We start from the raw sequence: 14,515 nt of genomic DNA on the forward strand, positions 1-14,515 counted from the left end.
ACAGCCCACTTCAACCTCACAACAGACTAATGATGTAGATACAGCTTTCACCCCCATTTTACAGAGGGGGAAACTGAGGCACAGAAAAAGGAAGTCCTTTGCCTAAGCTCACAGTGCTAGTAAGTGCTGAGCTGGGATGCAAACCCACACACTCTGCCTCCAGAGGCGGTATTAATATTCTGGTAAAGCTAACCTCCAGGATTTGGCCACGTCCATATTAGTAATCAAGAGGAAAAGATACGGAACTCTCCGAAGTCCTCAACTGGAGGGTGAGGTTAGCTGGTTGTCCAACCAGGAGGTTAGCTGGTTGTCCTCCTCTGGTGTGGCGGCGTGCAGCCGAGTCTAGGGTGTTTATAGTCCACTGTGTCTCCTGCTGCATGGAACCGGCTGGGCTAGAGGGTCCAAGTCCACAGAGCGCACACTGCTGCAGAACCACGCCTGTCACTCCTTCCCCTTGTCCCACACAAGGATTTCCAAAGGTCCCCCACTATTTGAATTTAGGAGGACTCACCCCAAGCCGTGAAAGTGGTGAGGGAGGACAAGACCAGAGCGAAGAGCCACATCGTGGAAGGACAGCAGCTCCTGTGCCCGCAGGTCTCGGCCCTGCTCAGAGGGGCTGTTCCAGTCCCCGCCCCCAGTCCCCGCCCCCAGCTCTCTGCACAGGCTCCCGCCCCAGTTGCTCAGTAGCCTAATCTGGAAATAACAGAAAAGCTCTCCCACCCTTCCCTGTGGGCTGCTGTTTAGGGCTGTAAGCCATGCCCACCCAGAATTTACCTTCTTTTAAATCAAGAGCCCAGACTTTACTCTCCAGTTACAGGTAGTCACCTACAGGTTCAACGATTTGTTTCATAAGTGTTTCCCTTCCTGGACTCTAACCTTAGTGTGCTGTGGGCTACCCAAGGTAGACACCAGCACACAGAGGCCTTTGGACAAGGGGAGGCTTTGGCCTGGGGTCCTCAGAACAACTTGAAAACTTTCAGAGCAAATCCCAGACCCACAGCTGCCCAGCTGGGGAATTAAGGGCAAATCTTTTCATTTCCCTGGGCTTCTATTTCATAGAGTTCCATGCCCTTATTTTGGAAACATCTTAAATCTCATTCAGTCTCCCTTCTGATGCCTAAATTAACTTCACAGTATTCCTGCTAAGTGACTCAGCCTCCTGTTGCACACCTGCAGGGTCAGGGAACTCATTACCTCTCCAGGCAGGGATCTTTGGACAGAATGTTCTTACAATAAAGGGACTCCCTCTCTCCATAGTCTTTGGCTCTATTCATTCATCCATCCCTCCATCTTTCCTTCCATTTATTCATTATTTCACGCATTCATTCATTCTCCAAACATTTACCAAATACTTGGCACTATGCTAAGTGCAATGGATACAAAGATAAATTCAAGACATGTTCCATCTCCTGGAGGAACTCACCATGTAATAAATAAGACAGATGCAGGGAGAGGTGATAGGTAGATTGCAGTGCAGTCTGAAAGCACCAAAGTAGAGGGATACAAAGTGCTCTGAGTACACCTGTGAAAGTGCCACTTACTCACTAGGGACACAAGGAAAATGCTCAAAGCCTGTTTTACAGAATTATTAAATGTTGAACAATAGGACATTCTCTAAATACATTCTGGTACAGCTGGCTAAGGAAATACTATGCTTTCACTCAAACTAGTGATGCACACCTCTATCTATCTATTTATTTATTTATTTATTTATTTATGGCTGCATTGGGTCTTTGTTGTTGCGTGCGGGCTTTCTCTAGTTGAGGCAAGCAGGGGCTGCTCTTTGTTGCGGTGCGCGAGCTTCTCACGGGGGTGGCTTCTCTTGTTGCAGAGCACGGGCTCTAGGTGTGGGGGCTTCAGTAGTTGTGGCACGCGGGCTCAGTAGTTGTAGCACATGTGCTTAGTTGCTCTGTGGCATGTGGGATCTTCTCTGACCAGGGCTCGAATCCGTGTCCCGTGCATTGGCAGGTGGATTCTTAACCACTGAGCCACCAGGGAAGTCATACACACCTCTATTTATTGACAAGGAAAGGCAGTCATGATCTATTGCGAAGGGGAAAAAACCAGATTATAATATAGTTATGACTGCTTTAGGAAACAGTTTGGCAATTCCTCAAAAATCAAACACAGGGACTTCCCTGGCAGTCCAGCGATTAAGACTCCATGCTTCCGCTGCAGGGGGCGCGGGTTCGATCCCTGAGGATCCTGCATGCCATGTGATGAGGCTAAAAAAATTTAAAAATTAAAAAAAATCAAACACAAAGTTACCAGATTTCCCAGCAGTTCCACTCCTAGGTATATACCCACAATAGCTGAAAATATATCTATACAAAAACTTGTACACAAATAGCTGCATTAGTCACAATGGCCCAAAGTGGAAAGAACCCAAATATCCAGGAACTGATGAATGGGCAAATAAAATAATATCTATCTATACAACGGAATATTATTCAGCCATAAAAAGAAATGAAGTACTGGTACACGCTAAACATGGATGAACCTTGAAAATATTATGCTAATGAAAGAAGCCAGACATGAAAGGACATATACTGTATGATTCTATTTGTATGAAATGTCCAGATAAAGCAAATCCATAGAGGCAGAAAGTAGTTTAGTGGCTGCTGCAGGCCTGGGGTAGGGGAATGATGTGTGGCTGCTAATGTGTAGAGGCTTCTCTTTGAGGTGATGAAAATGTTCTGGGATTACACAGTGGTGATGGTTGCACAACTCTGTGAATATACCGAAAACCACTGAAGTGTACGCCTTAGAAAGGTGAAATTTTATGGTGTGTGGATAATCTTTCAATAAATAAATATTTTTAAAAATCTAGGGCTTCCCTGGTGGCGCAGTGGTTGGGAGTCCGCCTGCCAATGCAGGGGACATGGGTTCGAGCCCTGGTCTGGGAAGATCCCACATGCCGCAGAGCAACTGGGCCTGTGTGCCACAACTACTGAGCCTGCACACCACAACTACTGAAGTCTGCGAGCCTAGAGCCCATGCTCCGCAACAAGAGAAGCCACCGCAATGAGCAGCCCACGCACCTCAACGAAGAGTAGCCCCCACTCACCTCAACTAGAGAAAGCCCACGTGCAGCAACAAAGACCCAACGCAGCCAAAAATAAATAAATCAATCAATAAATTTATTTTAAAAAATTTTAAAAATAAATTAAAATAAAAAATCTAGTCATGTACAATATCCCATTATAATATAAAAAATATCTTTCTTTGGGGAGGAAAAATTTTGGAAGGTTATACCTCTAATTTGTGTTGCAACAGCCATTTCCTGGCTATAATACTGCGAGTGTTTTTATTAGTATTTTCCACTTGTATTCACTCAGACATTCATTTGACAAATATTTACGGAGCACTCACAGTGTGGGAATGACCGTGCTGAGGGCTTTGTATGTAGGATCTCACTTAGTTCTCAAAATAAACCTGTGAATTGATACTGTGATCTCCCAGTGCCCAGTGAGGACAAGGAAATGGCCCACAGTCACACAGCAAGTAAGAGGAAGAGCTGAGACTTGAACAAAAGCTGCACAGTGTTATAGACCTTACTCTAAACATTGTGTTAACCGGAGTCGTGAGATGTGAAATTTGTTCTTGTCCATGGAGAGGGAGCAGATGTGAAGGGGTTGTCTCTAGGGCAGCAGACTGAAGAGGCAGCTGTGCCTTCTCCATGCTTGCACTGTTTTCCAACTGTCATCTGTCAAAACTGACCTTGTCCAGGCCAGACCAATATTAACATTAGGAAGAATTGGGCAACCATAAAGCACATGACAATCTTAGAAAAGCTCACGGGTTCTTGGCCAACGTCATAGGTTGTAGCTGAAATGAAGCTTCTGGAGACCCACATTCTAAGAGTGATGCTCATTTGCACCCATTCTAGCCACTGTGGCAGGCTGGTGAGGGCTGAGTTTGGGACAGCAGTAGAGTCAGGCCCCAGAGGTGACTGCTTCTACAAAGACTGACCTGGGCTGGGCTCCTCCCTTTTACCAGGAAAGAAACATGGGTCCTAAAGAACACCCTAATAAAGAACACCCCTATCTCTATCCACAATGAACAACCCAGGCTGTCTTCCCAAGCAGAAAACAAAGCTGTTTCTAATCACTTTGCACTCATACACTCACACACATGTGCGTGCACACACACACACACACACACACACACACACACACAGCTGTTAAGGCAAAAACATCCTGCCTTTTGCCCTGGCCAGCTGGCCTTTGCAACTTGAGGCAGACCTGGCTCTTAGACTATGAAGACTGCAGGATGCTGTCTTAGCAAAATATAAAAGGTAAGGATGAATTATTCTCCCAGCCCCACTGTTCCATCACATGCCCTCTTGTGACACCCACAGTTCTGCAAACACGCGCAGCTACGCCCAGACCTTGAAGTGTCTGCAGCCTGCATGCCCACTCCTGGCTCATGATGACTCTGCAGAAATGGGTGAGGCATCAAGCCAGACCTCAATTTGCTTAACCTGTGCCCCATCCCTGGGTCGCACCAGCTGTAAGTGATACAGCTCTGGTTTCAGTGGCATTTGATAGAGATTACAGCTTTTAACTTGGGAAACTGCCATATGGAACTAGTCTGAAGAGGAAAATCCTATACTGGCCTTAATGCCGAGGGAGCTGGGCAGGTCTTGGGAAAGAAGACACCTCTAAGCTCCAAATCAGACCCCTGCCGTCTCCATCAATTCACTCAGCAGATACATGGCGAGCACATACTAGAACAAGCACTGGACAAGTCTGAGCCCAGGACCATTCAGCTGGACTCTGTCCATTAATCATGGGATTAATCAGGCAGAGTCTTCGTGGTGGAGAACGCTGCACTGGGGGACCAGAGGTCTGGAAACCCACAGGGTGACTTCGGACGTCCTTTTTGGAAAGGGAGTGGTGAGAGGCAGGGGTGGTGATGGCTGAGGGGATCCCTCATGCGCCATCCACCTTGGATCAACATTCTATGAACCCGGAATTCTATGAAATTTTTCAATGCAGCCTAGACATATACAGTGTTTCTGGAATCTGTTACTCTCATGCTAACACCACATTTTTAGCCATATCAGCATACTGTCTGTACTATTATGGGCAGTTTTCTTTTTTTTTTAAATTTATTTATTTTTGGCTGTGTTGGGTCTTTGTTGCTGCACGCAGGCTTTCTCTAGTTGTGATGAGCGGGGGCTACTCTTCATTGCGGTGTGCGGGCTCCTCATTGCGGTGGCTTCTCTTGTTGCGGAGCACGGGCTCTAGGCGTGCGGGCTTCAGTAATTGTGGCACACGGGTTCAGTAGTTGTGGCTCATGGGCTCAGTAGTTGTGGCCCATGGGCTCAGTAGTTGTGGCTCATGAGCTCTAGAGTGCAGGTTCAGTAGTTGTGGCGCATGGGCTCAGTTGCTCCGCAGCATATGGGATCTTCCTGGACCAGGGCTCGAACCCATGTCCCCTGCATTGGCAGGCGAATTCTTAACCACTGCGCCACCAGGGAAGTTCCTATGAGCAGTTTTCTTAAATGAATTAATTCTTTTTGTTTTAATGCAATTGTTCAAAAAGAAAATTTTACCCATTTCCATAAATGGAAGTTTATAAATTGTCATCAATTAAAGGTGTTAAAAAGGTAAAAATTCAACTGAGTAAAATTTAAAGATCTTATTGGCTCTATTCAATAATTCATGAATCGGGCAGTATCCCATATAGCAGAAAGAAAGATGCTCAGAGAGCTATACAAAATGAAAGACTCTTATAGGCAGAAGGAGGTGGGACAAGGAAGTTACTAAATAAGAGTGGATTTTTTGTGGCATGGTCACCTTACATTAAGGGGTGGCAGGGGTCTATCAGGCCAATGACCTCACTGGTTCTGACCAGGCAATTCCGGATTGACATAAATTGCAGCAAGATCTTTTTTGACCCATCTCCTAGAGTAATGAAATAAAAACAAAAATAAACAAATGGGACCTAATTAAACTTAAAAGCTTTTGCACAGCAAAGGAAACCATAAACAAGACGAAAAGACAACTCTCAGAATAGGAGAAAATATTTGCAAATGAAGCAACTGACAAGGGATTAATCTCCAAAATATAACAACAGCTCATGAAGCTCAATACCAAAAAAACAAACGACCCAATCAAAAAAAGGGCGGAAGACCTAAATAGACATTTCTCCAAAGAAGACATACAGATGGCCAAGAGGCACATGAAAAGATGCTCAACATCACTAATTATTAGAGAAATGCAAATCAAAACTACAGTGAGGTACCACCTCACACCCGTCAGAATGGGCATCATCAAAACATCTACAAACAATAAATGATGGAGAGGGTGTGGAGAAAAAGGAACCCTCTTACACTGTTGGTGGGAATGTAAATTAATACAGCCACTATGGAGGTTCCTTAAAAAACTAAAATAGAATTACCATATGACCCATCAATCCCACTCCTGGGCATATACTCAGAGAAAACCATAATTTGAAAAGATACATGCACCCCAAGGTTCACTGCAGCACTATTTACAATAGCCAGTTCATGGAATGCCTGTCAATAGATGAATGGATAAAGAAGATGAGGTACATATATACAGTGGAACATTACTCAGCCATAAAAAGGAATGAAATTGTGCTATTTGCAGAGATGTGGATGGACCTAGAGACTGTCATACAGAGTGAAGTAAGTCAGAAAGAGAAAAACAAATATCATACATTAACACATATATGTGCAATCTAGAAAAATAATACAGATGAACCTATTTGCAAAGCAGAAATAGAGACACAGACATAGAGAACAAAGGACACCAAGGGTGAAAAGGGGGTGGGATAAATTGGGAAATTGGGATTGGCATATATATCCTACTATGTATAAAATAGATAACTAATGAGAACCTATTGTTTAGCACAGGGGAAAAAAAAAGAAGGTACAATCTGTTTGTAGGACATATATTAAGTTAACCTTAAAAATGCATTCCAATATACAGTAGGTGCAGGCAAATACTGTTTGGTTCCACTTATACAAGGTACCTTGAATAGTCAATTCATGGAGTACGAAAGTACATTTGTAGATGCCAGGTGCTAGGGGGTTGGGGGGATGGGGAGGGGGAATGGGGAGTTAGTGTTTGATGGGGACAGTTTCAGTTTAGGAAGGTGAAAAATGCAGTAGATGGATGACGGTGAGAGTTGCACAGCAATGTGCCACTGAACTGTACAGTTAAATATGGTTAAAACAGTATGTTTTATATTATGTGACTTTTACCACAATAAAAAAAAAATTTTACAGGAGGGGATGGCAGGGGTCTATCAGGCCAATGCCCTCACTGGTGCTGACTAGGCAGTTCCAGATTGACTGGTTTAACATTTTATTCCTGGGAGAAGTTGAACTATAATTAAGTTAGATGTTAAACCTGTTTGGTGATGTGTGCTTAGTGCAAGTGATTCCATTTTGGGGCTGTTGTCTCTTTTGACAGTTTTCTGCTTTTGGTCAGAGTCTCAGCTTAACTGAGAGACGTGATAAAAATTTAAGGCATCAGTGCCACTCCCAGCTACCACTCTGAAGTTTTTGCTGATCTTCTGTGTCGTCTTCACAGGTCATGATGTTCTTTGCTGAATCTCTGTTGTATTCAGAGGTCATGATTTTCGATTCACATTTTTTTTGTTGGTTATTCTCTTTGTTCCTTTTCTGATGTTCCAGTCTTAGGGAGATTAGCTACGAATATGTATTTAAGATTTTGAGAGGCTACAACACACCAGGGAGATTACTATGATTATTAGAAGCAGGATAATTCCCAATGTCTAGAGTGTACTTTAAAGCCGTGGTCCCCAAGACCTAAAATCAATCAAAATCAAATAAGTTAAGGAAAGACCCCATTGAAAGAGTCACTTTCTTAAGGCATGTGGCTTGCTCAGTGATCTCATGCTCAACTGATGTTCAGCTTCCCCAGAAGTGTCAATCCAGGTGCCTCAAGTGTCGTGGTCCACAGCAAAGACATCTACTTGTTCATCTAAAAGATAATCAATGGCAGTTTTATTATCAAAAACAACCTGTCCAATATACACACTACCAAATGTAAAACAGTTAGCTAGTGGGAAGCAGCCGCATAGCACAGGGAGATCAGCTTGGTGCTTTGTGATCACCTAGAGGGGTGGGATAGGGAGGGTGGAAGGGAGGGAGACGCAAGAGGGAAGAGATATGGGGACATATGTATATGTATAGCTGATTCACTTTGTTATACAGTTATATATTCACTTTGTTAAACTAACACAATATTGTAAAGCAATTATACTCCAATAAAGATGTTAAAAAAACAAAACAAACAAAAAACAACCTGTCTAGAGAGTCTAAGGATTTTTGTTGGGCAACCATTATGTTAGCAGAAGATCCTGCAATACTTTTAACAGTTGAGGAGAGGTTTCAGATCACAGCCTCATTTGCACTTACTCCTACCCGTGAGAGTAGTAATCTGCCAATTTTTTTTTTTTTTTTTTTGCGGTACGCGGGCCTCTCACTGTTGCGGCCTCTCCCATTGTGGAGCACAGGCTCCGGACGCGCAGGCTCAGCAGCCATGGCTCACGGGCCCAGCCGCTCCGCCGCACGTGGGATCTTCCCGGACCGGGGCACGAACCCGTGTCCCCTGAATCGGCACGCGGACTCTCAACCACTGCACCACCAGAGAAGCCCAGGAAGCTAATTCTGAATAATGAATGCCTTCTGATAATTCCCACTTGAATCTGTGTCTCAGGGCTGGAAAGGCATCAGCCATGGAGGTCAATAAAATTTGAGGGTTGATAGACCACACAGGCGTATTTATTCCAGTTATCCTTGCCTTGTGTCCATCTTTTTGTACACAGTTTGGGATCACAGGCAGGGAATCAGAGACAGGGAAATGGACCCCCAGGGTCACGCTGTCTGACACAGTACAGAGGGGACTGAGTTTGTTCCAGGGAAACTGAGGCACTGGAAATCAGGGTAAGTTTGTGACAGGAAAAACTACAGAATCACCACCGTCGTGGCAAATCTAATGGCCATTTGGTGGTTGGATTACCATTATTTGCAATGGTATTTGAGCAATGGCATTATCTTTCCAGGCCAGAGCAAGGCAAAAGGTGGACAAAAGAATCATAAAATATTTTCATGGTGTAAGAATTAGGAAAAGAATGGTCAAATAGCAAAGGAGAAATGGAATGAAACTTTCTGGATCCAATGTCTTGGTAGGAAGTAGTCTACCTCAATGTTGGCTACTTCTTTTCCTAGTCAATTTGATTTTGAGGTCTCCAGCAGGTGTGCAGTTCCTAGCGTCTAGAGGAATACTTTTAAGTTGAGAAATGAGGACCCAAAGGACTATCCTGGTGGCACAGTGGTTAAGAATCCGCCTGCCAGACTTCCTTGGTGGCGCAGTGCTTAAGAATCCGCCTGCTAATGCAGGGCACATGGGTTCGAGCCCTGGTCCAGGAAGATCCCACATGCCGTGGAGCAAATAAGCCTATGCGCCACAACTACCGAGCCTGTGTGCCACAACTACTGAAGCTCGCGTGCCTAGAGCCCGTGCTCCACAACAAGAGAAGCTCCTGCAATGAGAAGGCTGCACACTGCAACGAAGAGGTGCCCCTGCTCTCTGCAACTAGAGAAAAGCCCGCGCGTAGCAACGAAGACCCAACGCAGACAAAAATAAATAAATAAAACAAATAAATTTATATATTAAAAAAAAGAACCTGCCTGCCAAAGCAGGGGACATGGGTTTGAGCCCTGGTCTGAGAAGATCCCACAGGCCGTGGAGCAACTAAGCCCATGTACCACAACTACTGAGCCCACGTGCCACAACTACTGAATCCTGTGTGCGTAGACCCCGTGCTCCACAACAAGAGAAGCCACTGCAATGAGAAGCCTGTGCACTGCAACGGAGGGTAGTCCCCGCTCGCCGCAACTAGAGAAAGCCCGTGTACAACAACAAAGACCCAACGCAGCCAAAACTAACTAAATTAATTAATAAAAAAAAAAAAAGGAAATGAGGACCCAAGGTATAAGTCCCCGATACTTGGCTGTCATCTGGGTAGTCAGGAGGACCTGTTATAATGGGTTCCCTTCCAAGGAGATTCAAGGACAGTCTTTGTGCTTAGTGATTCCAAATCAGAAGGGTGGGAAAAAACTTGAAACTTTAGTTTGGAGAGTCATAGCCAGATACTTGAGGAAACTAGAAAAATTCAGGATCCAGTCCAGTTTACAGCAACATGTCTTGGATTTATCTTTGTATCCATTACACTTAGCATAGTGCCAGGCATTTGGTAAATGTTTGGAGAATGAATGAATAAATGAAATAATGAATAAATGGAAGGAAAGATGGAGGGATGGATGAATGAATAGAGCCAAAGACTATGGAGAGAGGGAGTCCCTTTATTGTAAGAACATTCTGTCCAAAGATCCCTGCCTGGAGAGGTAATGAGTTCCCTGACCCTGCAGGTGTGCAACAGGAGGCTGAGTCACTTAGCAGGAATACTGTGAAGTTAATTTAGGCATCAGAAGGGAGACTGAATGAGATTTAAGATGTTTCCAAAATAAGAGCATGGAACTCTATGAAATAGAAGCCCAGGGAAATGAAAAGATTTGCCCTTAATTCCCCAGCTGGGCAGCTGTGGGTCTGGGAGTTGCTCTGAAAGTTTTCGAGTTGTTCTGAGGACCCCAGACCACAGCCTCCCCTTGTCCAAAGGCCTCTGTGTGCTGGTGTCTGCCCTGGTAGCCCACAGCACACTAAGGTTAGAGTCCAGGAAGGCAAAAACACTTATGAAACAAATTGTTTGAAGAATCTCTGGCTACCTGTAATTGGAGGGTTTAGTCTTGGCTGTCAGTATAAAAGAGGGCAGACTCTGGGGAGGGGAGGGTGTGTCTTAGAGGTGGCCGGGGGGGTTCGGGGGGTAAGAGCTTGCAGCCAGAGCTGGAGAGGGCAGGACTGGAGGGGGACAGAGCTGAGGGGTGGGACCGTACTGCCTCTCCAAACTCCTAGAGACCTGTAGGCATGGGAGCTGCTCTTCTGTACTGTGGCTCTTTGCTCTGGTCCTGACCTCCCTCTCCACTTCCACAGCTTGGCATGAATCCTCCTGAAATGCAAATAGCGGGGTGACGTTTTGAAATCTGTCTGGGACAAGGTGCCAGAGATGCATACAGGGCAAAAGTTCCCTAGCAATGGCTCACCCTCTGGACTTGGAGCTTTGAGCCTAGCCAATCTGGTGGCAGGAGACACAGGGGAGGGTAAACACCAAGAGACACAGCTGCACGGGCCACGTGCAGGAGGGAAATCAGCTGACCTCCCGCCTTGCTGTTGAGAACTTTGGAGAGTGCCTACTATTTTCCTCTTGATTATTAGTATGGATGAGGCCAAAACATGGAGAGTGGCATACCAGAATATTAATACCGACTCTGGAGCCATAGTGCATGTGCTTGCATCCCAGCTCAGCACTTACTAGCTGTGTGTCCTGAGGCAAGAACCTTCCCTTTTCTGTGCCTTGGTTTTGTATTTCTAAAATGGGGGTGACAGCTGTTATCTACCTCATTGGGCTACTGTGAGATTGAAATGGGTTGCTGTTTCTAAAATGTGTCTGGAATGGAGACAGTGCAAAAAAGGAATTCATAAATAAAAGGGTTGTTTTAAGATATAGTGTATTAATAGACAATCTGAGGTGTGGTAAGGCCACGGATCAGGAGCCAACTGCCACTGAAAAGATAGTTTGTTACCCACAGCTCCCCAGAGGAGGGGGCGTGACACCACCATGGTGGGCCACAAGGTGAGGCACCCGGTGCATCAGGAGGCAGAGGAAGGAAGGAGGAATTGGGCGCAAGAACCTTTATCTTGGTTACTGGGGGGAAGGTAGAGGTGAAGCAGAATAAGCAGGTTTGGGATTGGCAGCCGATTGCAATGGGCTCCGGGGCTTAGGGAGTTCCCACAGTTGTCAGGTACTTGGCCTGGAGTGATTAGGGCAGGATGACAGTGGCCAGATGTGGAGGGCCTGGTAAAGAAGGTAGTTGGGGTACAGGCTCTGGCACGCTTGAAGGGGAAGTTCATTCCTATCATTAGGGATGGGCGCACTCTGGGAGGGGCAGTCCCTCCAGAATCAGCAAGGCCCCAGATGTCAAGGCATCAGAATACAGAACATAAAAGACCTGGTTAATACAAGGGTGTGGCAAGAGACCTCAGAATGCATCTGTGCCATTTTATAGATGGAGAAACTGAGACTCAGAGAGGGAAATGTACATGCCAAGGTCAACCGGAAAATCACGCTCTGAATTTTATCTCTAACTCCTGAGTCCAGAGCCAGTGCTCTGGCTGTCAGTGCACTGACAGCCCAGGATCCACTGGGTTTTATCTTCTTCCTGGGCCTATGACACTGTGAGAGGCCTGGAACTGAGGGTAAGAGCAGAGTAAGAACCAAATTAGGGGCAGATTATTCCCTTACTGCTGTTTACCCCCTGGCAGGGCCACGCCAGTTCCACCTTTAGAAAGCCCATACTGGGTGCCTCCATTTCATCAGTTACCTCATCTGTAAAATGGGCATATTAATGTCTACTTAGTAAGGCTTTGTGAAGATTAAAGGAACTGGACTGCACATGCAATAATTTAAAAATTATTAAGAATTTCAAGATGGCAACAGCCGAGTACCACGGAGCCTGGAGGCTTCTGAGTGGGTACTGTGTGACAGCACAGGTCTCACACCCATGACAGAGCTGGTGACAGAGCCGGGATATGACCCTTGCCAGTTTGGCTCTAGAACCTGAGTCCTTAGGTGCAAAGTAATCCTTCCTTCCTACACAGAACATGGTTTAAAAATCTTTACCTGGGCTTCTCATCTTTAACATCATTGCCTGATTCTGGAGAAAGGCACCCATTTGACTGGTGATTCTCTGCTGTCCTCTTGTCCATATAGCCACCCCTCCTTCAGGGATGGAGCTGGACGACAACCCCAGGGCCAGACTCCCAGCAGTTTTCCCTAATAATGGTGACTATGCCTGAGCTGACACTTCCAGGGACACCATTCGGACTGATCCCTTGGCTCTTGCAGCCTCTAGAGCCCCAACCATGCAGCGGCTACTTGGGTGGGAGCTTCCCAAATCTTATTCCTCCTCTTCAAACTGAGATTTAATGCCTTCTGGTCAGGTGGACTCCCCAGCCTCCAAGATGGAACTAATCCAGTACCTGGCACCTTGGAAGTGCTAAGGAGACTTCACTCACAGGGCATTTCTCAGAAGAATATCTATCTTTTGCCTCTTACCTGGGTTAATCTAACTAGTCCTCCCTGCTGCTGTTCTCCACCCTGCAGACCCAGAGAGATTCATCTCAATGGCCACAGTCGTTTTCACATCTCTCTGTACGTGTCCTTTGCCATGTGATTTTGCAGCTGCACTCATGAAGAGTCTGGGCCAGCTGCTTGACTCGCTTTGATAATAAAACACAGCAGACATGATGGTGTGCCAGCTCTCAGCTCTGGATATGAGGCCTTGCATGCAAACACTTACTCTCTTGCGCCCCTGTGACCGCCATGTGAACAAGCCCAGCTGAGCCTGCTGGAGAATGAGACAGCACCTGGAGGCAACAAAGACCAGCCAGCCTCTGGCTGACCCACAGATGCAGACACATGGGTGAGCCCAGTCAAGATCAGCAGAGGCTGGTCCAAATCAGCAGTACTTCCTAGGTAGCCCACAGACTCAGGAGCCAAATATATGGTTGTTGTTTTCAGTTTGGGGGTGGTTTGTTACACAGCAATTGCTCACTGATACACTATATAACACCCAAGTCTGATCACATTATTCCACCAATCTAGAGCTTTTCAGTGACTCCCCACTGCCCTCTGGAAGAAGTTCCATCTCCTTATCCAGAATAGGAGGGCCCCTGTCTTCTGGATTTTATGTCCCTCTGCAGCCCTTTCACGTAGACCCTTCAAATCTGCAAACCCTTGTATTCCTTGTACTGCTTCATACTTCTGTGCTGTCACTTTTGTGACTCTCACGACCTGGAATTTCCCTCATGACTCAGCTCAAGTGCCATCGGTAATGGGGAGCCCTGTCTCCCTAAGTGGGATTCTGTGCGTGACTTCACTGCCAGGTCATGAAATGGCCTTCTCTCATTCATCTGTAAACCCAACCACCCACTGAGGGCCAACCATGTTCCAGATACTTGTCTAGGCACTGGATATACAAATAAAAGTAAGTGGTTGTGACCTCCTGGCCCCAAAGTTGTTGGTCCCCTGAAAGATCAGTTTGACAAATTGTGGTAAATGCAGTGACAAGGATAGGTTCAGAAAGGCTTTTTTAGAGGTGACACCTTGAGGGACAAATAGGAATTAGTTTCAGAGAAATGCACAGGTATGAGGCCCAAGGGGCTGGGTGTGCTTGGGGACACACCTGCAGGTAGTACAGGATGACTGGAGCAGAGAGGTAGGGTGGGCTGAGGAGGGGGAGTTTGGATTTACCTTGAAGGCAATGGGAGCCACTAGAGGACTTTAAGAAAGCATGCAATAGGTGCTCAATAACTGTTTCCTTATTAGCACACCG

At 45.9% G+C, this 14,515-nt stretch overlaps 1 protein-coding gene across 2 annotated transcripts in view; it reads right to left on the reverse strand.

Annotated features, from left to right (window-relative positions):
- Window positions 1-604, reverse strand: part of LOC309795425 (liver carboxylesterase-like) — a 29,377-nt gene extending 28,773 nt beyond the window's left edge. For both annotated transcript variants that reach the window (XM_082607747.1, XM_082607746.1), the window contains exon 1: window positions 512-604. In XM_082607747.1, the coding sequence (XP_082463873.1) occupies window positions 512-563 (52 nt within the window). In that variant the 5' untranslated portion in view covers window positions 564-604. The remainder of the gene's footprint in view (window positions 1-511) is intronic.
- Between the last annotated feature and the right edge of the window lie 13,911 nt (window positions 605-14,515).

This window comes from Mesoplodon mirus (assembly GCF_964341445.2).
Source record: "Mesoplodon mirus genome assembly, chromosome: 19".
NCBI classification, from domain to species: Eukaryota; Metazoa; Chordata; class Mammalia; order Artiodactyla; family Ziphiidae; genus Mesoplodon; species Mesoplodon mirus.